Raw genomic sequence first — 27,893 nt, forward strand, 5'->3', positions numbered from 1 at the left:
GTACATCAGAAATATTCACATTTCATCAGATTCCACAAACACTGAACAGAAATACATTGTTTCAAAATAAAAGTCTTTTGACTTAAACAACAACAGTGAAACAGTAACTTTTCAGGAAGCTTTCTAACTTCAAACAGTGTTCCAGGGATCACATTTTCCTGTGAGGAAAGTTTGTTTATTCAGTTATGAGAATAAACCTTAGAAAATGTTTCACTTCTCTGACACACACAGAGTTACACACTGCAGCTTTAACATTGTTTGAACTCCTCCTGATGTAAAGAGCTCTGATATCCACAAGTCCTCCTGAATATTGTTCCAGACAGAAAGGTATTTGGGCCTCCATAGAGTCTCAGTCCTCTTCACAGCAGACCCGGGTTAGAATCCAGCCCGGGGCGTTCTCTGTCTGTCTGTCTGTCTGTCTGTCTGTCTGTCTGTCTGTCTGTCTGTCTGTCTGTCTGTCTGTCTGTCTGTCCTCTTCACAGCAGACCCGGGTTAGAATCCAGCCCGGGTCGTTCTCTGCATGTCATTCCCCTCTCTCTCTGTCTGTCTGTCTGTCTGTCTGTCTGTCCTCTTCACAGCAGACCCGGGTTAGAATCCAGCCCGGGTCGTTCTCTGCATGTCATTCCCCTCTCTGACACATTTCATCTCTGTCTCTACACACTGTCTAATAAAACATGAAAAATTCCCCCCAAAAATATCCTTAAAAAAAAGACCATTTCTTTGAAGTCCTCCCGAGGTATTGAGGTCCTTCTAAGCATTGTTCCAGGAAGATCTAGAGAGCGGACTGTTTGAAGCGTTTGGGCTCTGAGTCTGAACACACACACACACACACACACACACACACACACACACACACACACACACACACACACACACACACACACACACACACACACACACACACACACACACACACACACACACACACACAGACACACACACACTCCCCTCTATCCCGGGACAGTCACATCTGTGGAACATTTCAGTTTGAGTCGTTGTTCGGCTCTGGAACAAGAAACATGGCGTCAGCTTCAAGTTCTAACTTTCATTTCATACAAACACATTTCATTTATATTAACTCCAAAATAGTTTGAGTTCAAATCCAGCAGGAGACAGAATATTACTGTTAATGTGAATATGACGGTAATGTGTTTGTTATTGTGCGTGTTACATGGGTATTATTTCATTATTTCAAAATAAAAGGCTGACTTTGTTAAAGGTGAAGTAAGCGGTTTATTTATGTTAATATAAGTGTTAAATCGCTCTTTATTCATACAGTGATCACTTACATAATGTGCACGTTTCATAAAGCCGATCTCTCAGTCAGCTGCTCTGCATGTAATCGGCAAATAAACTTATTGGAGGATCCCGAAATTTTTATCCAATCAGAAGAGAGAACGCTACAAACCGACACCCGTCTCACTCATACATAGTATATACGGGGGCGGCAGTGGCGAAGTGGGTAGGGAGCGCTCCTCTGGTGTGCAGGGTCGGAGGTTCGATCCCCCGTCTCCCCGCCACATGTCGAAGTGTCCCTGGGCAAGACACTGAACCCCGAATTGCTCCCGATAGTTAGCTTAGTTAGCTTAGCACCCTAGTGCTAAGCCTACCCTGCGTGGTAGCTGCTGCTATCGGTGTATGAATGTGTGTGTGACTGGGTGAATGTGTACAAAAAACAATGTAAAGCGCTTTGCGTCTGTGATAAACGGAGATATAGCGCTATACAAGTCCATTTACCATTATACACTCCATGGTCTCACTGCCGGTGCACGCCAGAGCAACAGATGGGTGAATGTTTATGCGCCTACAATGCCTTCCCAGTGTCTGTTTTGATGGTTTTTATCATGTTTTATCACACTTATGGATCTGAGATGATGCTAGATAACTCGCTGCTTGAAGACCGCAGTGCATTAATGTGGTGACGTAGGGACGAGCGAGGGGACTGCTAACTGCAGTAACTGACAGGAAGTTAGCTAAAAGAACCATTCCGCTTACTGCACCTTTAAACAGCTGATGGTAGGGTTTGATTTAGGCACATACCTCTCTCGATACATCACACCTCTTTGGATAACTCCAGAGTTAAAGGGTTAAAGGGCCCATCAGTCTCAGTGCAGACACACACACTGTTTAAAGGGTCAGTGTGTAGTTTCAGAGGAGGGGGTTTGTTTACATTCACAGAGCCTGCAGTTAGTTTACTAAACATATTTACTCTACATGTAATTCTTAGTATTGAATAATTCTATCATCGTAAATCAAATTATTTTGAGGAAGCTGGAACCAAACGTAAGACTAGAATATGTTTGTAAACCAAACTGTGGGCCCTGCTGCTGTAAACAACAACAGTGAAACAGTAACTTTTCAGGAAGCTTTCTAACTTCAAACAGTGTTCCAGGGATCACATTTTCCTGTGAGGAAAGTTTGTTTATTCAGTTATGAGAATAAACCTTAGAAAATGTTTCACTTCTCTGACACACACAGAGTTACATAGTGCAGGTTTAAGTATTCACACAGAGGGAGACAGACAGACAGACAGAGCGAGAGAGAGAGAGAGAGAGAGAGAGACACACACACACACATACACACAGACAGAGAGAGAGACAGACAGACAGACAGACATACAGACAGACAGACAGACAGACAGGTATACTAACAGACAGACAGACAGACAGACAGGTATACTAACAGACAGACAGACAGGTATACTAACAGACACGGTGCATGTTGAGAACAGCGTACGCTCTCTTGCGTGACTCTCTGATGTAGTGGATCATGAACTCTTTCCCAAACAGCTCCCTGTCGTCCTCCTCCTCCTGCTCTGTCTCACCCCCCTCTGTGCCTGTCTGTCTCTCTGTGCCTGTCTCTCTCTCTCTGTGCCTGTCTCTCTCTCTGTGCCTGTCTGTCTCTCTGTGCCTGTCTCTCTCTCTCTGTGCCTGTCTCTCTCTCTCTGTGCCTGTCTGTCTCTCTGTGCCTGTCTCTCTCTCTGTGCCTGTCTGTCTCTCTCTGCCTGTCTCTCTCTCTGTGCCTGTCTCTCTCTCAGCTCCCTGTCGTCGTCCTCCTCCTGCTCTGTCTCACCCCCCTCTGTGCCTGTCTCTCTCTCTGTGCCTGTCTCTCTCTGTGCCTGTCTGTCTCTCTGTGCCTGTCTCTCTCTCTGTGCCTGTCTCTCTCTCTCTGTGCCTGTCTCTCTCTCTGTGCCTGTCTCTCTCTCTGTGCCTGTCTGTCTCTCTGTGCCTGTCTGTCTCTCTGTCGTCCTCCTCCTCCTGCTCTGTCTCACCCCCCTCTGTGCCTGTCTGTCTCACCCCCCTATGGCCCCTCCAACCACCACAAACATACAAATCAAATCAAATCAGTTTTATTTGTATAGCCCAATATAGCTCAATATCACAAATAGACATTTGCCTCAGTGGGCTTTACATTCCATACAATATGACACCCTGCCCTTACACCCTTAGCTCGGCTGAGAAAAAACTCCCAGTAAAAAACCCTTTACCGGGATTACATTTTTTGAAGAAATCTCAAGGAGAGTTGACAGAGTAAGGGATCCCTCTCCCAGGACGGACATGCTGCAATAGATGTCATAAGTTAGAGAAAAATCAAAAAGATGGAGCAGTCGTACACATTAACAAGGCAAGGTGGGTGAAGTGTTTTACCCAAGGACACAACAACCATGACACAAAAGGAAGGGAGGGAATCGAACCGCCAACCCATCGATTGTTGGCCGACCCGCTCTACCACCTGAGCCAGAGTCGCCCCAAAAGACCTGAGTCTCTCCAACAGATAAAGTCTGCTCTGGCCGTGTCCAGCTGTTTTCCAGCTTTTAACCACAAACATTCACGTCTGTTTCTTGAGATCTTTAATGAGCATTGGCTCATTTTTCTCAAGGGTTTTGTAGAAGATTCCTTTAGCGATAACACCACCAGCTTTCAGACATCCAGAGAAGAGCTCCCTCATCTTGTCCTGAGAGGTCCTCAGAGCTCTGATTCTAACATAGCTCTCTGGTTGGAGGACTTTTTCAACAAGGAGATGATCCAAAATGGGTTCAATGCAGCTCACTCTCTGGATCAGCTCCACTTGATGTTTATCCACAAATTCACTCGTCCGCTCGTCTGCAGAAAAAAAGGGAATTTGACCGACTGGTGTTACTGGGGCTACTGTTAAATGTTTAACACAAATCATTCAGCACATTAATATTTTCTAATGTTTGTGCACAGTGTGTTTAGACTACAGCATGTTGACCACTAGATGGCAGTATGCACCTGGTCTTTGAAGTGACACTGCTTAGGTGTTTTAAGGTGACAGGTGAAAAAAGATGGAGCAAACACACAAAGTAGCCTGAACTCAAATTAGGACAGGCTCAAGTTAAAGTAACGACAGTAGCCACAGCTGCCCTGGGGCAGACTGACGGAAGCGTGGCTGCCATTCAGCGCCTACGGCCCCTCAGACCACCACCTCAAACATACAGCAGTCATACACATTCACACGAGGCAAGGTGGGTGAAGTGTCTTGCCCAAGGACACAACAACCATGACACAGGTGGCAGGGCGGGGATCGAACCGCCAACCCTTGGATCACTGGCCGACCCGCTCTACCACCTGAGACTCAAGTCATTTATACAGAAGACGTCACACTACGTGCACCTACCGTCTGCCATGGGATCTACACCAGCTGCTCCAGCTGAGGGGCCTGCAACTGAAACACATACATTATATACACACACACATGTTTGTAAATACTGCTCTTATATACAGTATGCGTGTGTGTGTGTGTGTGTGTGTGTGTGTGTGTGTGTGTGTGTGTGTGCAGTATCTTACCTTCTGAATCAGCAGGGGTTTGATAGTCATCTGAAATGAAATGCAGAACAGAACATAATGTTGACAGCTGAAGAAAAGGTTCAATATTAAGACATTTCAGCTTGAGTAATAATAAGAATGATCTCATTACATTACAATTAGCTAATGCTTTTATTTAGAGCCATTTACAATGAGTTAATTCAACCATGCATGTCATTACAACCCAGACATTGCAAGAATGATGGTAGGATGGCCTAGAGGAAGAGGGGCTGACCAGTTACCATGAAGTCTCTGGTTCCTCCTCCCAGTAACCATGAGGTCTCTGGTTCCTCCTCCCAGTAACCATGATGTCTCTGGTTCCTCCTCTCAGTAACCATGAGGTCTCTGGTTCCTCCTCCCAGTAACCATGAGGTCTCTGGTTCCTCCTCCCAGTAACCATGAGGTCTCTGGTTCCTCCTCCCAGTAACCATGAGGTCTCTGGTTGGATCCCCGGCACCAGACTAGAGGTTGTTAGTAGTAAAACTAGTGGTGGCTGCTATCACATCTACGGTGCCCACCACCCCTACCAATGTGTCCTTGAGCAAGACACTTAACCCCAAACTGCTCCAGGGGCGCTGTACTATGGCTGACCCTGTGTGAGGACCCCCTCTGGAGTCTGTCTGTCTGTCTGTCTGTCTGTCTGTACTATGGCTGACCCTGTGTGAGGACCCCCTCTGGAGTGTGGGAACTTGAGAGTCTTTAGTCAGTTGGTTTGTCCCAGTTCAACACTTTTGTAAGTTTCTCAATATTCATAGAACAAGTAAACTGGAATTTCCCCTAATTGTCACGTATTAAACGGCACTTTAACACAAATCTAATTGCTAGAACTATATTTATTTTTAAGTTTATTTTCGGTGTTTGGACAATACATGTTATTTGGCTCAAATTATCACTGGCATTTATAACATTAAATATTTAATCCCAGGCGAGGTCAACACAAAAATGTTTCCCAATTTGGCCACACAGATCAGCGTTTTACCCCCAGTAAATTTTCACTGTCACGGCAGACAAAATATAAACTTTGTCTAAATTTTGGTGAATAATTATTAATATACACTATTGACGTTCATGTTGGATTTGTATGTTTTCCTTTAGTTGATAAGATGAAATGTTGCTATAATGGGCCATGGGTCATGTTGAACCCTGCCAGGTTTAGGACAGAATGTGTCATGTTTTTCATAGTGTAGGTTAAATAGTTAAATAACAACAAACCTTTTCGAATCCCACAGTCCCATACTTCACACAGCGCTTCACCCTCTTTAGTGGGAGGTTCTGAGAGTTGAAGGCGAATGACTCTGTCTGGATTCTCAATGAAAACTTCATAGAAATTTGGGATTCTGCCTTCATGTCTGAGAGTTATCTCCTGTATAAAAACATAAAATGCAAAAAGAAGTTAGTAAAGTTAAATTGTACAACAAAAACAAAAGAGAAGTTTCCTGATGGTTTATTAGTGTTCTTCCATATTTCTTTTCATTTCTGAATGTGCAGAGAGACAGACTGACAGACTGTTCTCTTTGAGGATTCTGGAAATATATTCAGAACAGCAGTAGGTCAACAAACCTTTATCTTGCACAGTATTTATCTTTTAAAGAAACTGCAAAAATGTCACAAAAACTGCCGTAACATGGCTTCGATCATTAGTGGTAGTTACAACTAAAACAGTTTAAAATATTAATAAAAGAGAAGTATCCTAATCAAACCAGGTTTATTAGTGTTCTTCCATATTTTTTTGGATGAAGCAAATTGGGAAGTGGGTTAAAAACATGTTTGAATGTGCAGAGAGACAGACTGACAGACTGTTCTCTTTGAGGATGCTGGAAATATATTCAGAACAGCACTAGGTCAACAAACTTTTGGGTTTGTCTTACACAGTCATTTTATTTTTTATAGTTATTTAAAATAAAAATTAAATGCACGAGGCCCTGTGCTGCACATCCTTGCATTTGCTTTTTATTATCATCCTACAGTATCTTACATAATACCGAGCCACAATTCACTTTGTACACAGACAGTACAAACCTTTGGGGTAATTTCTGCAGTGTCGATGTCTGCTGTGAGTTGAAAACCTTTCTCTAATTTCAGGCTCTCGTTTGGGTGAGGCTTATCGATTATTTTGTACCCATTGCTGCCCTCCTTCTTGTCCACTGCCTGAAAGAAAAGCATTATAAGCCTCAAGCTGCTTCACAGTTACAGTGGTGAACTGAGTCATCTGGAGTAATTCATGAAGCAATATAGTTTAGCATGGTTTACTATCCTGACTTGGAAGAAACTATAGTTAAGTACATTCATGAAGTGATGTAGTTTAGCACGGTTAAGTATAAATAACAACCTGTTGTACAGCACGATCTTGTGGGATCAGGTAAACATGTAGTTTGAGGAACGGTGTGTTGGGTTTATAGTATATCAACACGTCACAGCGGATTTCCAAGAAAAACCCGAACAGCTGCAGGAGCGGGATCAGGACTGCTATCGGAGAAAACACTGGTTCCGGTAACTTGACATGAGTCGCTGTGACCTCAGACACTTTTTCCACCACATCTCCAGAGTCATCGATGTGTAGGACTGCAAACTCTTTTATTATTGCAGGGTTGTCATCTGCACAAAATACAAGCACAAACAACTAGTGAAGAGAAAAGGATTGAATAATTCTTTTGTATATATGCTATTTCCTCATGTGCATTTACCTATGCAGATCCAGTGTGAAAGGTACACTTCATCGAACTTCCCGGCAATGACTGTGACGTCCATGAGGGAGCTTGCTGGCATGTATTTGATGCTTTTCATCCTCTCCATGTGTTTCTCCCAAGAGCAAAACTGGTACTTGAAGCTGACATTGTCCTTACAGACCCAGCGCAAGCCGGAGACACTACATTCAAAGTTTCCTGCTTCTGACTGTAGACTAAGTGGTAAAGGAGAAAACAAATGAGTTTGTGTTTATGCACAAAACTACTGAATAAGAAGTAATGGAATACATGTACAGAAGTAGGCAAAGTCTGGGGAAACTTCTCATTCAATGGTTTTTCTTTAATGGCCAAGCACGAGAAGGGCCTGGGACCGCTTTTTTGCAGAGCAATGCGATTCCCAAGCCCTGCTGGGAAGGGAACCCTGTTGTTTTCGTAAGGATTATTATTATTATTCGTATATTTATACTTGGATAGAACTGGTTCCACAGCCCAAACCGTAAGTCTGTGCGACAAACCAAATAGCAGAGCTAGTACAAACCCATGAAGCGTACGCAGACACAAAACCACAGACATGCGGTCACTAGGTGGCGCTAGAACCAAGGACAACGCATTTTAGCCTAATACTCCCAAACCGAACATCCCACATTCAAAAACCTTACATCCCCGGATTCTGTGAAGTGAGCGGCCGACGGCGCTAGGGACCCGAGTTGCGTCGGCGGCTTGACCCCCATCGTTTGTATTATGTTCGACATTGTACATCAACACAGCAGACATCATAATAATAAATTTATTTATTTATCACTTAAACAGAAATCAAAATGAGATGTATCAATCTGTCCATCATCCAAGCTGTGATCAAGGCAACTGGTGGCTATTATGAAGAATATAAAAATATGAAATATTTAGATTTTTTTTACACATTTTTGTGTTTACTAAATGATTCCAAGTGTTATTTAACAGGGTTGATGTCTTCAGTATAAATCTACAATGTCAAAATAATAATAATAAAACAATAATGATAAACATTAAACTAGAAGATGTGTTCAAACTTTGTACTAAAGATTTTAGAGTATCTGCCTCGAGTGAAATATATTGCCAATATAATTATATTACATATAGTCTCGATATAACCAGTAAGAGCACAAAGAAATATATTGGTTTCCTTTTATTCAAAACAAACCAAGCGTTTCTTATTTCTACATTTAGATTTTGCTGTGTCGCCATATTTAGAATGTTATCTTTACCTGTAAGTTGGAGCCTCGTCTGCATCTGTACTGTTCACTTCAGGATCAAGTTTAGTCCAGTCACTGGAATCCTGCTGCAGTGGACAATCATGTTTGTGAATAAGTGGAGATACTTATATACTTCTTATATCATCATCACAACACATTCTAACTTTGACCACCTCTATTGTAGGCTCAGGCTGGCCATTTTTCAAAGATATTTAAACCTTTATTTGACAGATGTAGAGAGACGGAGTTTAAAATGTGGAGAGAGGGGGTGACATGCAGTAAAGGTCCACGGCAGGCATGGGCGTACAGGTGGGCCGAAGCACTATTATCCACAACAGATCAATGAGTGGTCGGCCTCAGAGCGCCCTCGACTTCCTGAGATCTGAAGTCAGTCTTGATTGGTCGAAGTTGTTGTCAATCTTGACGCAGTACAACAAGCAAACCTATCAAATCTCTTTGCACAGACAGGCAGGTACACACACGTAGGCTACACACGCACGTGGGCTACACACGCACACAGTCAGAAAGATACTGGAATGACAGAAAGTAAGATAGCCCACGGAATTAACAATGAAAATGTTTTGGGATGTGTGTACATCTTCACTAAATAGTATCTGGGGAAATTGTAGGCTAAAAGTGTGTTAAACACAACCTCGTCCTTGCTGGTTTTGAGGTGTGTGTGTGTGTGTGTGTGTGTGTGTGTGTGTGTGTGTGTGTGTGTGTGTGTGTGTGTGTGTGTGTGTTTGTGTGTGTGTGTGTGTGTGTGTGTGTGTGTGTGTGTGTGTGTGTGTGTGTGTGTGTGCGTGTGCGTGTGCGTGTGTGTGTGCGTGTGTCATGTCAGAAAGAGTTGAAATGCGATGAATAGTAATTATTATTAAATAGTAATAATATAAGTTTGAAATAGTAATACTTGACATTGTGCAACTGCTCCTCTCTCACCTTGTTGTCATCGTCTTGAAGGTTTTCCTGCACATTCAGTTTGACATCAGATTGATCTGATGGAGAGAATAAGTGAAAGAAAGAGAACAATAACTAAACCATGAATGCAGTGAGAACCATTCAAAGTACTTGAATATTTTCAAACATTTGTGAAATTACAGATCAAGCCCACAAAACATGTATTTGAAATACTGTATATTTCTAACAATGCACATTGAGCACAAGATCAATTTAAAAAAATATTTTAATGTTATTTAACAGTTTGATGAATGAGAGCCATTGGTTCATTACTCACGTTTCTTTGGTTTCTCAGCTCTGAAAGACTTGCCAGTGACACTGTAGGATGAACACAATCCTAAAGTCATGGATCAGGTTTAAAATAATTGTTCATTCTCTGAGTTAACTAGATTCCTGAGAAACCAAATGATCAAAAGCTTTTCATCATCAAATCTTCATAACAAATGACGAACAACATTTATGTTCTGAGACTGAATTAGAGGAAATAATTAATCTTCAGTAAAGATCCAAAAAACATCACAGAAAAAACAAACTCATTGTTTAACTATACTGTAAAAAACCCAGTTTCTGTTAAAATGCTTTATAATGCTTTGCATTGTCTGGTGACATTTAATGGTTTGTAAAATAATAAAAGCTAATATAAGATGTAAAATAAAGAGAAACTGCACTCAGGCGGTTAAACCACTGATTGGTTGTGCTAGGCTTTGTTATTAGTTAAGATCCTAAACCGTTAACCTGTTTATATTATTCACATTGTGTACAGGTTGGATTTGCTGCTCATTGATAGTTATATTTGCACTGTTCCTACTTTGCACTTCATCGTCTGCACAACATTTTAAATATGACTCCATCCTTGTTGTTCCCCTCGAGCAGCTCCTACTGGTTGGTTGGGGCGCTCACACAGAAGGTAGAACTGGAGGGAAACCTCTAATGTGAGTAAGGCATTAGCCTCCCCGTGTTTAGTACAATACTGCTGAATAAGCTGAACTGAGTCTGACCCACTACTGACCTCAGAGTCTCCAGTCTATAGTCTGGACTCTCCACCAGATCAGACAGAAGCTGCACTCCTGAATCCTGCAGCTCGTTGTTCCACAGATCCAGCTCTCTGAGATGGGAGGGGTTGGACTTCAGAGCTGAGGCCAGAGAAGCACAGCTGATCTCTGAAAAACTGCAGTCACTCAATCTGAATAAAGAATAAATAATGTAAACATTACATTATGAGGGCAGAAGAGAGATGTGTTTAGGTTCTAAACAGAATGTCTTCACAGAGAGGCCATTAGATGAAATACATCAATGCCAGAGTGAAAAATAAAAAGGGAATTTTGGACACTACACCATGAAAACAGTTTCTAGTAGAGTCACAAAATAAAAAACTGAAGCTGAATAATAGCTAAATATAGGATCTTTAATATAAATTTAACAGACTCCGACTCCGGATAAGCGGTTGAAGATGATGATGATGATGAACTAACAGTGGACATCTACGATATGTTTTATTTAAGAAGAAACAGAAGTCTTTTGTGACTGCACACTACATATTAAAGAGCGATACAATTTAAACAAAAGTGAAATGACAATTTAATGGATAAAAGTTATGTTTGTATATAAGTTTAGTTGAATTGTTAAATAAATATAAAAGATCTACAACAGTAACAGAATCAGTGAACTGACCTCAGAGTCTCCAGTCTACAGTGTGGACTCTCCAGAAAACCACACAGCAGCTTCACTCCTGAATCCTGCAGGTTGTTGAAACCCAGATCCAGCTTTCTGAGATGGGAGGGGTTGGACTTCAGAGTTGAGGCCAGAGAAGCACAGCTGATCTCTGACAAACTGCAGTCCACCAATCTGAATAAAGAATAAATGATGAAGAGAAAAATTTAATTATTATCCAATCAGATGTTTTTAGGCTTAAAATGTTTAGCTTTTAAGAATCCAAATGTCTTTTGTGACTGCACACTAAATGTAAAAGAGCGATAAAATATAAACAAAAGATTATTAACTACTTCATGGATAAAAGTTCAAAATGTTTGTACATAAGTTTGGTTGAATTGTTAATTCAATAAGATCTACAACAGTAAAGATGAATGGACAGTCAGCGTATCCCAAAGGTTGCCTTGAGATGGACACCAACTGGAAAGAGAAAGCGTGGAAGGCCAAAAACCACATGGAGTAGAACAATTACAGCTGAAATGAAACTTACATTGGGCGAGGCACAACATGTTGAGAAAGACAGAAACAAATGGAAACACATTGTATCGGCCTTATTTCCAAGGGGGAAGAAGAGGCATAAGTAAGTAAGTAACAATAGTAACAGTCAGTGAACTGACCTCAGAGTCTCCAGTCTACAGTTTGGACTCTCCAGAAAACCACACAGCAGCTTCACTCCTGAATCCTGCAGCTTGTTGTAGTCCAGATCCAGCTCTCTGAGATGGGAGGGGTTGGACTTCAGAGCTGAGGCCAGAGAAGCACAGCTGATCTCTGACAAACTGCAGTCCCTCAATCTGAATAAAGAATAAATGATTTAAATAAAAAAGTATTATTGACATGGAGAGCAGAAATACTATATTGATCCTCTAACACCTGCATTTGGATATAGAGTATGCTTTGATCTCTGTCTTCCTGTGTGTGTGTGTGTGTGTGTGTGTGTGTGTGTGTGTGTGTGTGTGTGTGTGTGTGTGTGTGTGTGTGTGTGTGTGTGTGTGTGTGTGTTCTGAAGGATCAATATTTATGATCAGACATTATTTGCTCAAATAAACTGAAATGAAAAGAAACCAAAGAAATATTCTCCCTCAACAAGTAGGGGAGAACGGGGTAAGTAGGCACACTTTTTACTCTAGTGATAATTGCTCATCACCGAAACATCTTTCAATAGTCATTCCTACATTAAATTGAAGCTTAAGGTGTTGGCTTGAAATGTGTACCCCTCACTTTTTTTATCTTATTGTAATAAAGAAGAAATTAATCATCAAAGACACCCTTACACATTGTGACAACCAACCCCATCAAGGGGTCGGTTGTCAAACACTATGGGGTTGTTTGTCACAATGTTATCTTAATGGGAATAATCTTAAAAATAAGGCAAGAAAGTAGAACTAAATTTGAAAGTTTAATTGCATTGTCAAGTTGACAAATAGGCCTACATAACTTACTGTAGCCTTGGCAGCTGGTCTAGTTTGGGATGCACTGGGTTGTTTTGATTTTGTTGCCCTTTTTTCTTTTGCATGCTAGCTGCCTTTTCCTGCTCTATTCTTTCCTTCTCTGGGGTGTCAGTGAGGATACAGCTTGACGATTTCTTTCGTTATTGGGTTCCTTTTCTGGCTGCAGCCTTGAGATAACATGTGACAACCAGCCCCCCAAAAAATGTGACGACCAACCCCAACTTGAATTTCTTGCTAGCATCAAGGCCAACAACCATCTGACAACTAATTAGCTTGCTAACCACAATCTAAACTATAGTTTACCCTTCACACTTTGTATGGGTAACAAGTGTTTTGTTATAAACCCATTGTGTAAAAGCCTAGAAGAAAAATACTGAGGAGCTAAATATTTTCAATTTGACATGAAAAACACAAACAGTCGTCTCACCTCAAATTCAGCAGTCTAACTCCAAGGAAGACTATGTAGGTGACCTCTGATCCCAATTCTGGATATTTACATACCAAAATTTCACAGACAGCGCCTTCTGGTTCCGAGATATAACGATTGTGACAACCAACCCGTGTGACAAATTACCCCGTTCTCCCCTAAACATTTTCAATGTAAACTGAAAAAGTAGATAGGAGGAAATTAAGTATAAAAATGTGAATATTTACCAAAAATTATGAACATAAATTTACTATAAAAAAAATCTAGTTTCTTTTTTGACTAAACTTTGTACAAGAGCAATAAAAACAATGAACAAAAAGGGCAAAAGAGGTTTTATTGTTAATTAAATATAAGATCTACAATAGTAACAGAGTCAGTGAACTGACCTCAGAGTCTCCAGTCTACAGTGTGGACTTTCCAGAAAACCACACAGGAGCTTCACTCCTGAATCCTGCAGCTTGTTGTTACTCAGATCCAGCTCTCTGAGATGGGAGGGGTTTGACTTCAGAGTTGAGGCCAGAGAATCACAGCTGATCTCTGACAACCTGCAGTCACTCAATCTGAATAAAGAATAAATTATTTAAATAAAAAAAGTATTATTGACATGGAGAGCAGAAATACTGTAGTGAATCATGGGCTGTGATCAGAGAGTGAGCCACAGAGTGGTTGTTAATTAGGATGATGCGATGCAGCTGAAGGGAGTGGGTTTGGGAAGAAGGAGGTTAGAAAAAGGGCAGACAGATGACAATCAGGGTTGTTGGGGAGCGGACTGAATGTTACAGGGCTTGTGCCCAACTAAGATCAATTCTAAAGCCGAATGCACTCGGGCCTGGGGGGTGGTGCCGTTCGCATGCCGCTAGGGTTGCCGGCGGTGAAGATAGCAATAGAGTAAGGGAAAGGTTCCAGTATTGAGGGCGAGTTACTGATAGGGTGGGGATCATTTAGGAGTGCTCAAGCCGCTCTCCAATCTGTGAAGAGGCTCTCCTGCTGTTTGTGGAGCTGCCTCGCTGCGTTGGACCGGAGCCGTGCATGTCAGCCAATCTGGACCAGCGCCAAAGCTCAGACCCCGGGGGGGGGGGGGGGTCTCAACTCCTGGGAGAGTTAAGTAGTTTTAGATAGATGTATTTGTATTGTGTGTTTGTAGCTCAGCGCTTTTTAGGAACTATATTTTAATTAGACACGGCAGTACAGGGGACCGAGTGGGGAAAGTAGTAGGGGAAGACCGCTCGTCCAGTGCGCTACAGGGGGGCTCTGACGCCACGGGTTGCTGTGTAGTGGGTTGCAGTGCAAGGTTGAAGTGCAGTGCCCTAAGGGGTTTGGTGTGGCTGCAGAGCAGCATTTGTGTGCCGTGCCCTTTTGCTGGGGGTTGTGTGGGTGGCTAATTAATGCCCTTAATGCCCGAGAAGAAGTGTCACTAAAAGAGGGTCTAACCGAAAGATTCATTCACCTGTGTTCCCGTCCCATTGTCTCCCAACTAATGTTGTCAAATAAAGATAATTGATTGTGATTCTGCAGAGTCCTCCGCGTTTTGTTTTCTTACACAATTGTTAAGGTGCTCTCTATCTCCTCTAACCCAGAGGCAAGGTTTATTACAGTATGCTTTGATCTCTGTCTTCCTCTGTGTGTGTGTGTGTGTGTGTGTGTGTGTGTGTGTGTGTGTGTGTGTGTGTGTGTGTGTGTGTGTGTGTGTGTGTGTGTGTGTGTGTGTGTGTGTGTGTGTGTGTGTGTGTGTGTGTGTGTGTGTGTGTGTGTGTGTGTGTTCTGAAGGATCAATATTTATGATCAGACATTATTTGCTCAAATAAACTAAAATTAAAAGAAACCAAAGAAATATTCTCCCTCAACAAGTAAACATTTTAAATGTAAACTGAAAAAGTAGATAGGAGGAAATTAAGTACAAAAATGTGACTATTTACCAAAAATTATGAACATAAATTTACTATAAAAAAAATCTAGTTTCTTTTTTGACTAAACTTTGTACAAGAGAAAAAAAAAACAATGAACAAAAAGGGAAAATTAGGTTTTATTGTTAATTAAATATAAGATCTACAATAGTAACAGAGTCAGTGAACTGACCTCAGAGTCTCCAGTCTACAGTGTGGACTCTCTAGAAAACCACACAGCAGCTTCACTCCTGAATCCTGCACCTCTATGTTGCTACACAGATGCAGCTCTCTGAGATGGGAGGGGTTGGACTTCAGAGTTGAGGCCAGAGAAGCACAGCTGATCTCTGACAAACTGCAGACACTCAATCTGAATAAAGAATAAATTATGTAAATAAAAAAGTATTATTGACATGGAGAGCAGAAATACTATATTGATCCTCTAACATCTGCATTTGGATATACAGTATGCTTTGATCTCTCTGTGTGTGTGTGTGTGTGTGTGTGTGTGTGTGTGTGTGTGTGTGTGTGTGTGTGTGTGTGTGTGTGTGTGTGTGTGTGTGTGTGTGTGTGTGTGTGTGTGTGTGTGTGTGTTCTGAAGGATCAATATTTATGATCAGACATTATTTGCTCAAATAAACTAAAATTAAAAGAAACCAAAGAAATATTCTCCCTCAACAAGTAAACATTTTAAATGTAAACTAAAAAAGTAGATAGGAGGAAATTAAGTACAAAAATTTGACTATTTACCAAAAATTATGAACATAAATTTACTTTAAAAAAAATCTAGTTCCTTTTTTGACTAAACTTTGTACAAGAGAAATAAAAACAATGGACAAAAAGGGCAAATGAGGTTTTATTGTTAATTAAATATAAGATCTACAATAGTAACAGAGTCAGTGAACTGACCTCAGAGTCTCCAGTCTACAGTGTGGACTCTCCAGAAAACCACACAGCAGCTTCACTCCTGAATCCTGCAGCTTGTTGTAGCTCAGATCCAGCTTTCTGAGATGGGAGGGGTTGGACTTCAGAGTTGAAGCCAGAGAAGCACAGCTGATCTCTGACAAACTGCAGGAACCCAATCTGAATAAAGAATAAATTATTTAGATAAAAAAGTATTATTGACATTGAGAGCAGAAATACTATATTGATCCTCTAACACTTGCATTTGGATATACAGTATGCTTTGATCTCTGTCTTCCTCTGTGTGCGTGTGTGTGTGTGTGTGTGTGTGTGTGTGTGTGTGTGTGTGTGTGTGTGTGTGTGTGTGTGTGTGTTCTGAAGGATCAATATTTATGATCAGACATTATTTGCTCAAATAAACTAAAATTAAAAGAAACCAAAGAAATATTCTCCCTCAACAAGTAAACATTTTAAATGTAAACTAAAAAAGTAGATAGGAGGAAATTAAGTATAAAAATTTGACTATTTACCAAAAATTATGAACATAAATTTACTTTAAAAAAAATCTAGTTTATTTTTTGACTAAACTTTGTACAAGAGAAATAAAAACAATGAACAAAAAGGGCAAATGAGACCTTTGGAGCTTGCCACAGGAACGTGACACAAGATGGCTGCTTGACTTCTGCGCTCCCCGACTTGTTAAGAAAATAGCCCTAAAAACATTGAGAATATCCCGAACAACAAACTGAAACAAATATGGCAGAGGGCAGAGCTAGTAAGAAAGCAAGTAGGAGAACTCAGGTCGCAACAGAGACACGGAATGAGGAAGAATGGTCTCAGCTAACGCAAGCTAGCCCGAGTAGCTCCCCTACCCACGGGCCTAGTGAGGATGATGGGGCAGAGCATACTACTTTGAGCTGCATATTGCGGGAGATAAAAGACTTCAGGCGGGACAATAAACAACAACTCTCGGAGATAAAAGAAGAACAACGCAGAACAAACGACAGACTCGATGAAGCTGAAGGTAGGATTGAAGAAGCCGAGACAGCACTACAGGCTATGGGCAGGCTAATGAAAAAGCTAATGCATCGCCAAGCTAACACCGAGGCTAAGCTAATTGACCAAGAAGAGCGAGCCCGCCGGGATAACCTATGGATTTATGGTATACCCGAGAAGGATGAGGGCGAGAACATGTGTGGCTTCCTAGAGAAACTACTGAGAGAAACATTGGATATTTCGGAGGACATGGAGGTCCGGATCGAGCGAGCTCACCGGGTTCAGGCAGCTAAACCAGGGGACGCACGGTTGAAGCCCCGGTCTATTGTGGCTAAGTTTGCTAGCTACAGAGTAAAGGAAGAGGTGATCCGCCGAGCATGGCAGAATAAATCTGTTTACTACAACAACACCCGCTTCTTCATAGACCATGACTATCCACCCGCGGTTACTTTGAGGCGAAGAAGATACTGAAGGAGCGGAAAATCAAGTTCCAAACCCCCTACCCAGCAAAACTTCGAGACTATTATAACGATGGCATCCAGCTGTACCAGAGCGCGGCGCAGGAAACGGAAGACATGGCTTCGCGGGGACTACCGGTCACCGTCATCACGACACCACTCGACCAAGATGACCGGGAGCTTCAACTCATTTCGGCATGGCAGGTGGCCGGGGACCCGAAGGCGACAGCGGGCACAGCCGCAGAGACGCAACGAGAAGGGAGAACCAGACAGCGGTCCATCAGAGAAAAACTGCAGGAATTCAAACGAAACACACACTCTACCAAGTAAATATTTGCCTGATTTATGTGGTTCAAGCCTAGCAACCTGATTTAATTGAACAATTTTGTTTTTTGTGGACCTTTTAAGAGCTAACCTGGAACTATGAGACTGTTATAAGCAACGTGTATTTCCTAGCTTGAACTGCGAGGGCTGAGATAGTTCTGATTTGTTTTGAGTTACAAATACTGAGGACTCCTACAGATAACACTAGAAAGTAGTCGGACACAAAGATGCAGTGTGCATGTCAATGGACGATATGCAACCATCTTTTAGGGCTCCTCTCTCTGGAAAGAGAGGATTTTCCCTTCATGAGTGCCTTAACACCAGAGGCACTAGAAAGGCTCGATTAGATCGAGCCTCACCAATGGAAGCAACTTACGCTAAAACAGGTAGAATGGTTCTAATAAGATTGAAGTTCATCTTATTCTTGTATATAGTTTTGTTCTTAAGGTTCATAAATGTTTTTGGGATGCATAATGTTCTTAAAAAAATAACAAAGCCACCAAGAGGGAGAAGGCAGGATGGGATCAACGTAGCACAAAAAGCCTAAGACAGATAACCAAAAAATTAAGATTATTTCATATAACATAAATGGACTCCTTAACCCAATAAAAAGAAGTAAGATTCTGAATAAATTGAAAAAAGAAAAAGCACATATTGCATTATTACAGGAAACTCATCTTAACTCAGTTGAGCATGAAACACTTGAAAGGATGGGATTTTCAAAAGTATTTTACTCATCATACAAATCAGGCCATAGAAGAGGAGTAGCCACTTTGATATCCAATAGAGTCCCGTTTGAGAAAACCTCAGAGATAAAAGATAAAGAAGGAAGATATGTGTTGGTCTCAGGGAAGATAGAAGATACTGAAGTAACACTGCTAAATGTTTATATTCCTCCAGGCAGTCACATCTCTGTTTATAGGAAAATATTTGATTTAATGTCAGAAGCAAGAGGCATCCTTATATGCGGGGGTGATTGGAACATACGTATCAATCCGAGGTTAGACTCCTCGAGGATGAATACTCAAAACTCAACTCACAAACAAATTAAAATTCTTATGTCAGAACTGGGGGTGATAGATCTCTGGAGAGAAATACACCCGACAGGGCGTGATTATACCCATTATTCTCATCCTCATGAAGTGTATACAAGAATTGATTATATTTTTATTTACAAGAGAGACCGTCATAGAGTGGAACAGTGTGAACATGGAAATATTGATTTGTCAGACCACGCCCCAGTTATGGTAACAATTCAAATAAACAGCCAAGTAGGAAATACTTTATGGAGACTGAACTCAAGTATCCTTAATAATATGCCATTTAAAACACAAATAAAGAAAGAAATAGAACAATTCTTAAAGGAAAATAATAATGGAGAAGTTGCCTCAGAAATTGTATGGGACACTTTAAAAGCTGTTCTAAGGGGGAAAATTATTTCTTATTGTGCAAGGAAAAAGAAAGAAAGACAACTGAGATTAGCAAAATTAAACGAAGAACTGGGAGAGCTTGAGACAAAACATAAAAAGGACCTAAACGCAAATGTGGCAGTAAAATTAAAGGAAATCAGGAGGGAGATAAATACCTTATATACTCAAGAGATACAAAAAAAAGATGATTTATACAAAGCAAAAATACTATGAAGCTGGTACAACATTTGCAAAAAAAATTGTGAGAAAATTACAAAAACAAAAAGCAGACAGTACTATTTATAAAATTAGAGACCCGGATACAAAGACCTTGGTATTCAAAAGAGAAGAAATACAAACAGCCTTCCAAAAATATTATAATCAATTATATACCCAACCACAATTAGAGGGGGAGCAAAATATTAAACAATTCTTAGATTCTCTTAACCTACCCACCCTAATCGAAGACCAAAATAATAAATTGACGGCAGACATAACGGTGGAAGAATTGGATAAAGCGATTTCTAAGCTAAAATCCAACAAGTCTCCGGGACCGGATGGATTCTCCTCCGAATGGTACAAGACTTTTAGGACTGAATTAAAACCAAGCCTCCTCCATATATTTAATAAAGCATTAAAAGAAGGTATTGTCCCTCCTACGTGGAGAGAGGCTACTATATCAGTAATCCCCAAAGAGGGAAAAGATAGATTAGACTGTGGATCATTTAGGCCAATTTCTGTCCAAAATGTTGATTATAAATGATATACATCAATCCTAGCAAGAAGAGTCGAAGCAGTCCTTCCCATGCTTATTCACACGGATCAGACTGGATTTATTTCACAGAGACAAACGCATGACAGTATAAGATGCTCACTAAGTATATTGAGCCATATTCAGGAACAGAAATGTACAGGCCTTATTGGTTAGTCTAGACGCGGAAAAGGCCTTTGACTCAGTAAGCTGGGAGTTTTTGTACAGGGTCCTTGAAAAATTTGACTTCCATAAAAATGTTATCAAAGGTATCAGCTCTCTTTATAATAACCCATCCGCCCAAATTAAAATAAACGGACATCTATCAAAATCTACTAAGTTAGAAAGAGGTACAAGGCAGGGCTGTGGATTGTCACCACTTCTTTTTGCATTATATATCGAGCCGCTGGCTCAGTGGATCAGGCAAAGAAACAGTATCAAAGGAATTAGCATAAATAATGATGAACACAAGGTGGCGTTATACACGGACGATATTTTGATGTTTTTAAGTGAACCTTCTGAATCTCTACCTGAATTATTCGATTTGTTAGAAACATTTGGCAAATATGCGGGATATAAATTAAACATTCAAAAGCCTCAAATTTTAAGATTAAATTATACTCCACCAAGATCTTTACAAGACAGATTTCATTTGAAGTGGGACCAAACGGCAATAAAATATCTTGGAGTATTATTACCAAAAGAAATTACAACTATTAAAAAAATCAATTATGACCCACTCCTGAATAAGATCAAATCTGACATATTAAGATGGAATTCTAACCCTTTTATGAGTTTGACTCAAAGAATAGAATCCATCAAGATGAATATTCTTCCTAGAATTTTGTTTTTGTTTCAGGCTCTCCCTGTGGAAATTTCCAAAATGCAATTCAACGACTGGGATAAAATTCTTTTAAGGTTTATTTGGCAAGGAAAAAAACCGAGAGTGCGATTCAAGACATTGCAACTCCCGAAAAAAGAAGGTGGAATGGGAGTTCCTCATTTGAGAGATTATTTTTACTCAACCCAAATTAGGCCCATATTGAATTTATGTAATCAGGACTATAACGCAAGATGGAAGGACATTGAAAAGGGTTTAATTAAAGAATCCCCTATTCAGGCAGTCTTGGGCAATAAAGAGTCAGGCCGAATAATAGATACATTGAAAAACCCATGGCTTACATTTCAACTTAAAGTTTGGAACACAATCAAGACAGAATATAAATTATTGGATAAATTATGGATAATTAGGTGGAGTGCGTATGACCCTGATTTTAAACCCAATCATTACAACGGGATTACAACGCTCCACTCACTTACAAAAAAAAGGGCAATTGAAAGATTTCCAAACTAAGAAAAAAAATTTCCTTAGAGCAACAAGATTTTTTTAGGTATTTACAGTTGCGTAACTATTTTGATAAATGTAGAAAAAAATATCCAATAGATTTGGAAGACCCGGTGCTGAAAGAATTGTTAAGGGCCTATTCAGGTGAATCTAACAAAGGTACAGTTTCTAGATTATATAAAGGTTTCTAGACAAAAAAAAAAAACATACTCTACAGAATACATAAAAAATAAATGGGAAAGAGAGGGAGACTTTGAGATGACAATAGAGGAATGGCATAGCTACTGTGATTCACAATGGAAATGTACTAGTTCATACACATGGAGGGAGTTCGCATGGAAGTGCTTAGTAAGATTTTTTATTACTCCAAAACTAAAAGCCCATTACTCTGGAGGAGACTCTAAATGCTGGAGAGGCTGTGGAAATCGGGATGCAAACCATTGGCATATATTTTGGGAATGTCCAGGGTTAAAACATTTTTGGTCAGAGGTACATAAAACAATTGAAAAAATATTCCACACGAAAATTCCTAATAACTTCAAAACATTTATTCTAGGTAAAGCTGACTTTTTTATGAGAAATATTGATAAATATTTATTTCAAATAATGATAACGGTAGCTAAGAAAAACATTACTAGACATTGGTTGCATCCCGAGCCTCCCACATTAGAAGAATGGGCAGACACAATTAATGACATTTATCTAATGGAAAAAATAACCTTCTCACTTAATTTACAAATGGACAAGTTCACTAATATATGGGCAAATTGGACTTTGTCCATGAAAAAGACACAGACAAACTATGTAGATCCGATGGATTAAGGGGAAAAAAATCTCCCAAACCAAACCCCTACATGTGATGGATTGTTGCCCTTTTTATTTTTTGGTTTGTATTCTTATTTATGTCTATTCTAGTCTAGAAAGAACATGCTATGTTTTCTTATTTCTATTTTTATTATTTATTTGATGTAAAAAATACACCCACTCTAAAAGGTGCTAGGTTATCCCCCTTCAAAGGTGTTTTTCTTTATTTATTTATTTATTTATTTATTCTCTTCTCTCTCTTTGATATATTATTATTGTCCATGCATCCCTGTTACATTGTTCTAGAAAAGTAAGAGTGTAGAGAAAGGGGAGTATTGAGGTTTTGCTGGTTACGAACAGTATTGATTGTTTCACTTGTACTGTTTTTTTATTCTCTGTAATCAACAACAAGAAATAACTTGTTAACAATATTTTGATGTATGCAATACTCTATAAATAAAAATAAAATAAAAAAGGGCAAATGAGGTTTTATTGTTAATTAAATATAAGATAGTAACAGAGTAGGTGAACTGACCTCAGAGTCTCCAGTCTACAGTGTGGACTCTGCAGAAAACCACACAGCAGCTTCACTCCTGAATCCTGCAGCTTGTTTCCACTCAGATCCAGCTCTCTGAGATGGGAGGGGTTGGACTTCAGAGTTGAGGCCAGAGAAGCACAGCTGATCTCTGACAACCTGCAGCCACTCAATCTGAATAAAGAATAAATGATGTAAATAAAAAAGTATCAATAACATTCTTCTGATCTCAGGCAGCTCTGAGTAAGTAGACGAGAAATACTAAATTGATGTTTAAACACCTGCATTTGGAAATATGGAAATATGCTTTGATCTCTTTATTACTGTATGTGTGTGTGTGTGTGTGTGTGTGTGTGTGTGTGTGTGTGTGTGTGTGTTTGTGTGTTAACGTGCGTTCTGAGGGATCATTATCAATGATCAGACATTGTTTGCTAATAGAGAAATTAATTTAAACCAAATAAATATTTTACCTTTATCTAGTAAACATTTCAGTGTAAACTAAATTAGAAGTTGGTGAATCTTGAGTATAAAAATTTGACTAATGACGAATCCTTTTATAAACAATCTGGGCGGAAGCAGCACTGGACTGGTTTAGAAACTTAAATAAGCGATAGTCTACATTATACCGAAGGTTTTGTAAGACGGTTTCGATAGAGTAAATTAATTAGCTTTTGCGAACAGCATTAACCAACTGATATTAATTAATTATTCATCATCTCCACGGACTGATGGACCACGACGTGAGTCTCTGAAAACTGAAACTGAAAAAGTTGAATAAAAACCAAAACATTACATGAGCTTGTCAGTGAACTGACCTCAGTCTCTGCAGTCTGCAGTTTGGACTCTTCAGACCGGCACAGAGAAGGTTCACAGCTGAATCCTGCCGTTTATTCCAGCTCAGGTCCAGTTCTATCAAATGGGAGGGGTCGGACTTCAGAGCCGAGGCCACGTCTTCATAGTGAGTCTCTGAGAGTCCACAGCCAGAGAGTCTGTAATGACATTTATTACAAAATGATATTATGAAAAAGGGCAAATGTTGAGGGAACAGTCTCACATTTCCTGATTTCACTCAGAGGTGCAGCCCATCTTTACACCAGATTTTTTTTCACACAGTACTGACAGGCAGCAGATTGTGTGGAGATATTCGCTGATTTTAACAAGTGATTTGTCAACAAACATTCTTTACAATTTTTTATTCTTTGTCGATTTCCTAACGAGGAAGAAGGGGTGATGTCCATTCACATCCTCTGTGCTCAATATGAAAAGTCTACTCCGAAACCATTTAACTTTACTGCATTCACTGATAACTGTAAAATACTGTTAAATGTGATAAAACGCTGCTGTGTTAAAACCATTAAATGTTGTGATAAAACCAGAACCTTTGAAACATGTATTTGTTTGATCAAGTTGGCATATTGCCTCCATCACACAAAGAGAGATTAACAGAATAAAAACTGTGCATATAACAATTAAATAAATATCTTATAATGTGTATAATTAAAGAACCACACTACTATCTACCCTGATATATAATGTTAATCACATCTGGACTTACAGAGCCTTTCTGCAGTTCCTCACAGCTGGAATCAGTCTACGTCGTCCCTGGTCTGATGTGTTGTAATTCTCCAGGTCCAACTCATCCAGAACCTCCTCTGACATCTGCAGCATGTAGGCCAGAGCAGAGCAGTGGATCTCAGAGAGTTTCTCCTTTGATCTGTTCCCTGACTTCAGGAACTTTTGGATCTCCTGATGAACTGATCGGTCGTTCATCTCCGTCAGACAGTGGAAGATGTTGATTCTTCTGTCAGGAGAGATCTCATCAGTGATCATCTCCTTCAGGTTGTTGATGGCTCTCTGGATGGTTTCTGGACTGTTGTCTGTTTGACCCAGCAGGCCTCCTAAGAGTCTCTGGTTGGACTCCAGAGAGAGGCCATGAAGGAAGCGGACAAACAGGTCCAGGTGGCCATTTTTACTTTCAAAAGATTTCTCCGTGGTGCTCTTCAGGAAGACATCCAATGATGAATTTATATATTGTTTCCCCAGGAAAACCTTCAGTACCTCTGTGTTGCTGTTGGTGTAACAGTGGTACATGTAGACTGCAGCCAGAAACTCCTGAATGCTCAGATGAACAAAGCTGTAGACTGTTTTCTGGAAGATCACTCTTTCTCTTTTGAAGTACACCGAGGCCTCTGTGACATCCAGACCACACTGCTCAAGGTCTTCTTGGGAGAACATGGTGTTTCCTTTCTGCAGTTGTTCAAACGCCAGCCTCCCCAGCTTCAGAAGAACTTCCCTGTCGGCCTCCGTCAGCTCCTGTGGACTCGTCTCATGTCCCTCTTCATACTTCTGCTTCTTCCTCTTAGTCTGAACCAGCACAAAGTATGAGTACAGGCCAGTCAGGGTCTTGGGCAGCTCTCCTCTCTGGTCTGTAGTCAACATGTGCTCCAGAACTGTAGCTGTGATCCAGCAGAAGACTGGGATTAGACACATGGTGTGGAGGCTCCTGGTTGTCTTGATGTGTGAGATGATTCTGCTGGACAGCTCTTCATCACTGACTTTCCTCTTGAAGTATTCCTCCTTCTGTGGGTCAGTGAAGCCTCGTACTTCTGTCACCCTGTCAACACATGAAGGAGGGATCTGATTGGCTGCTGCAGGTCGGGAAGTTATCCAGATGAGAGCCGAGGGAAGCAGATTCCCCTGGATGAGGTTTGTCAGCAGCACGTTGACTGATGACTTCTGTGTGACATCAGTCACAACCTCATTGTTGTGGAAATCCAGTGAAAGTCTGCATTCATCCAGGCCGTCAAAGATGAACAAAACTTTACAGACAGCGAGTTTCTCTGCTGTGACCTTCTGTAATGTTGGATGGAAAACATGGAGCAGATTGAGAAGACTGTACTGCTCATCTTTGATCAAGTTCAGCTCCCTGAATGAAAGCGGAATCAGCAGACTGATATCTTGGTTTTCTGAGCCGTCTGCCCAGTCCAGAGTGAACTTCTGCACTGAGAAGGTTTTACCAATTCCAGCGACGCCGTTCGTCAGGACGACTCTGATGTGTTTGATGTGTCCCCAGGGGTTGGGTAAAGCCTTAAAGATGTCGTTGACTTTGATTTGAGTGTCGTGGTGGATGTTCATCCTGAAAGCTTTCTCAAGCTGCTTCACCTCATTGTGGGTAATCTCAGTTCCTTCAGTCACACGTTCATATCTCTTCCTCAGACTGATCTTGTGTTCATCTAAAACCTTCTGCAGACCACTATACTCTGAAAGAAAAGAAAAATGGTGGAGTTATGATTTGAGAATATGGTGAAGATTTCCATGGCCAACATTTTGAGAAATAAAAATAAAGGAAGAGTTTTAAATTCTGTGAATTATATGAAATTCAAACCTGCCAACCTTGGGAATTTTCTTTGAATACCACTATACCGAAACTTGGCTGCGTCTACGTGTTTGCAGCCATCCACTTTCAACAGGTCCAATAGAAATCACAAGCTTGACAACCTTTTTGCGTAGTTTTGAATGTCAAAATGCATACAGTTTGGCAGGTCTGGAAATTCATTGCACAACAATTACGACAAGAATAATCCTGTTTTCAGACATGATGACACCAGCTGACAGATCTCCAGTCTTACTTCGCATTTTGCTCTTCTGGTCTGAGATGATGCACTGTCTGCAGAACCGGAGACCACTGCTGGTAGAGACTGGATCCTTCAGGACGTCATGACACAAACAGCAGGACAGCTTTTTCACAGAAACATTACTCCTCTTCCTCTTCCTGTGAAACATTAGTTTATTAATTAATTAACTGATTTTGTTGAAATATGTCCAAATGTGTCAAGAGATGGCCGCAGAGATCAGTAAGGATTTTCGTTTTTCTGTCTTTTCCTATTTCCCCGAACTTAACTTAATTTAACTTGACTAACAGCTGTCTCTGATACTAGGTCTTCTATTCTATTCCGAGTGACACGTATTCAAGCCCCGCCTTCCTCTTCCTCTCTGGGTAGAAATGTAACTGCTTATGTAATGAGGAAGTGATCAACATGATATAATGCAGAATGTTTTGTCTTCTCTTGGGATTTTGAAGTGGTGGCCGAACACAACAAAACGTTACCAGCTGAATGAGTTAGTATCAGTTCACTTACTGTGTGCCTGAGGGTCCAGGTTCATTACTGAAGTATAGATGATAACCTATAGACGAGTCACTCTTCATAGACAGAGAGCCAGAGGATACAGACTTTGCTCCGTCCTCCTCTTCCTCCATATTAACACTCATCAGTCAGTCTGAGGGTGAAACAGTTAAAACTGACTGTGAGCTCAGAACGGAAAGAAGACAAACAGGTTTATACACGTCTCACATGCAAGACTGAGAGAACAAGTAGTAACAAACTCTCTAGCACACACACACACACACACACCACCACACACATACACAGTACACACACACACACACACACACACACACAGTACACAGTACACACACACACTTGCATACACAGTACACACACACACACAACACACTCACACACACAGTACACACACACACACTACACAGTATAATAAAACTCTCATACAAGACTAAGAAAACAAAGAGTGATAAACTCTCACACCACACACACACTCAAACACACAGTACATACACACGCATGTACGGAGGCATACACACACACACACACACACACACAGTATAATAAAACCAGCCAGCTCCCCCTTGTTGGTTCTTTAATACTGTGCTTGTTTTCGTGGATCAGGTTTAATGTGTTTTATTCAGACAATCATCTACAGTTCACAGGGAGAAAACTCACTCAGTAAAATAATAAAAATGTTTTCACACTCACCCTGCCTCGGCCTCAGTTTCCTTCCATCTGCTCTGTCGACTCTGAACGGACTGAATACTTTCAACGTTCCCTCCCTGTTCTCATGTACCTGTAACAGGTGGCTCCACCCCTCTGCATTTACTGGAAGTCATGTGTTTAACTGTGTGTGTGTGTGTGTGTGTGTGTGTGTGTGTGTGTGTGTGTGTGTGTGTGTGTGTGTGTGTGTGTGTGTGTGTGTGTGTGTGTGTGTGTGTGTGTGTGTGTGTGTGTGTGTGTGTGTGTGTGTGTGTGTGTGTGTGTGTGTGTGTGTGTGTGTGTGTGTGTGTGTGTGTGTGTGTGTGTGTGTGTGTGTGTGTGTGTGTGTGTGTGTGTGTGTGTGTGTGTGTGTGT

The 27,893-nt window shown here is 40.6% G+C and overlaps 1 protein-coding gene across 6 annotated transcripts in view; it reads right to left on the reverse strand.

Moving 5' to 3' along the window:
* The window catches only part of LOC307271138 (NACHT, LRR and PYD domains-containing protein 1a-like), a 59,526-nt gene extending 31,952 nt beyond the window's left edge, over positions 1-27,574 (reverse strand). Inside the window, exons 1-22 of one of the 6 annotated variants that reach the window (XM_080055009.1) lie at positions 27,525-27,574; positions 26,832-26,970; positions 26,322-26,464; positions 24,248-25,952; positions 23,508-23,681; positions 22,693-22,866; positions 16,077-16,250; positions 15,361-15,537; positions 13,671-13,844; positions 12,027-12,200; positions 11,371-11,544; positions 10,709-10,882; positions 9,977-10,017; positions 9,682-9,737; positions 8,755-8,828; positions 7,511-7,725; positions 7,156-7,421; positions 6,846-6,974; positions 6,039-6,189; positions 4,809-4,838; positions 4,639-4,680; positions 3,412-4,103 (exon numbers count right to left, since the gene is read on the reverse strand). In XM_080055009.1, the coding sequence (XP_079911135.1) occupies positions 3,829-4,103; positions 4,639-4,680; positions 4,809-4,838; positions 6,039-6,189; positions 6,846-6,974; positions 7,156-7,421; positions 7,511-7,725; positions 8,755-8,828; positions 9,682-9,737; positions 9,977-10,017; positions 10,709-10,882; positions 11,371-11,544; positions 12,027-12,200; positions 13,671-13,844; positions 15,361-15,537; positions 16,077-16,250; positions 22,693-22,866; positions 23,508-23,681; positions 24,248-25,952; positions 26,322-26,464; positions 26,832-26,962 (4,653 nt within the window). In that variant the 5' untranslated portion in view covers positions 26,963-26,970; positions 27,525-27,574 and the 3' untranslated portion in view covers positions 3,412-3,828. Of the gene's footprint in view, positions 1-3,411; positions 4,104-4,638; positions 4,687-4,808; positions 4,839-6,038; positions 6,190-6,845; positions 6,975-7,155; positions 7,422-7,510; positions 7,726-8,754; positions 8,829-9,681; positions 9,738-9,976; positions 10,018-10,708; positions 10,883-11,370; positions 11,545-12,026; positions 12,201-13,670; positions 13,845-15,360; positions 15,538-16,076; positions 16,251-22,692; positions 22,867-23,507; positions 23,682-24,247; positions 25,953-26,321; positions 26,465-26,831; positions 26,971-27,524 lie in introns of those variants that run through there. The other 5 variants (XM_080055007.1, XM_080055010.1, XM_080055008.1 and 2 more) reach the window with 5 other exon arrangements.
* Positions 27,575-27,893: the final 319 nt, after the last annotated feature.

Source organism: Ammodytes marinus (genome assembly GCF_949987685.1).
Source record: "Ammodytes marinus genome assembly, contig: scaffold_107, whole genome shotgun sequence".
Lineage (NCBI taxonomy): Eukaryota > Metazoa > Chordata > Actinopteri > Uranoscopiformes > Ammodytidae > Ammodytes > Ammodytes marinus.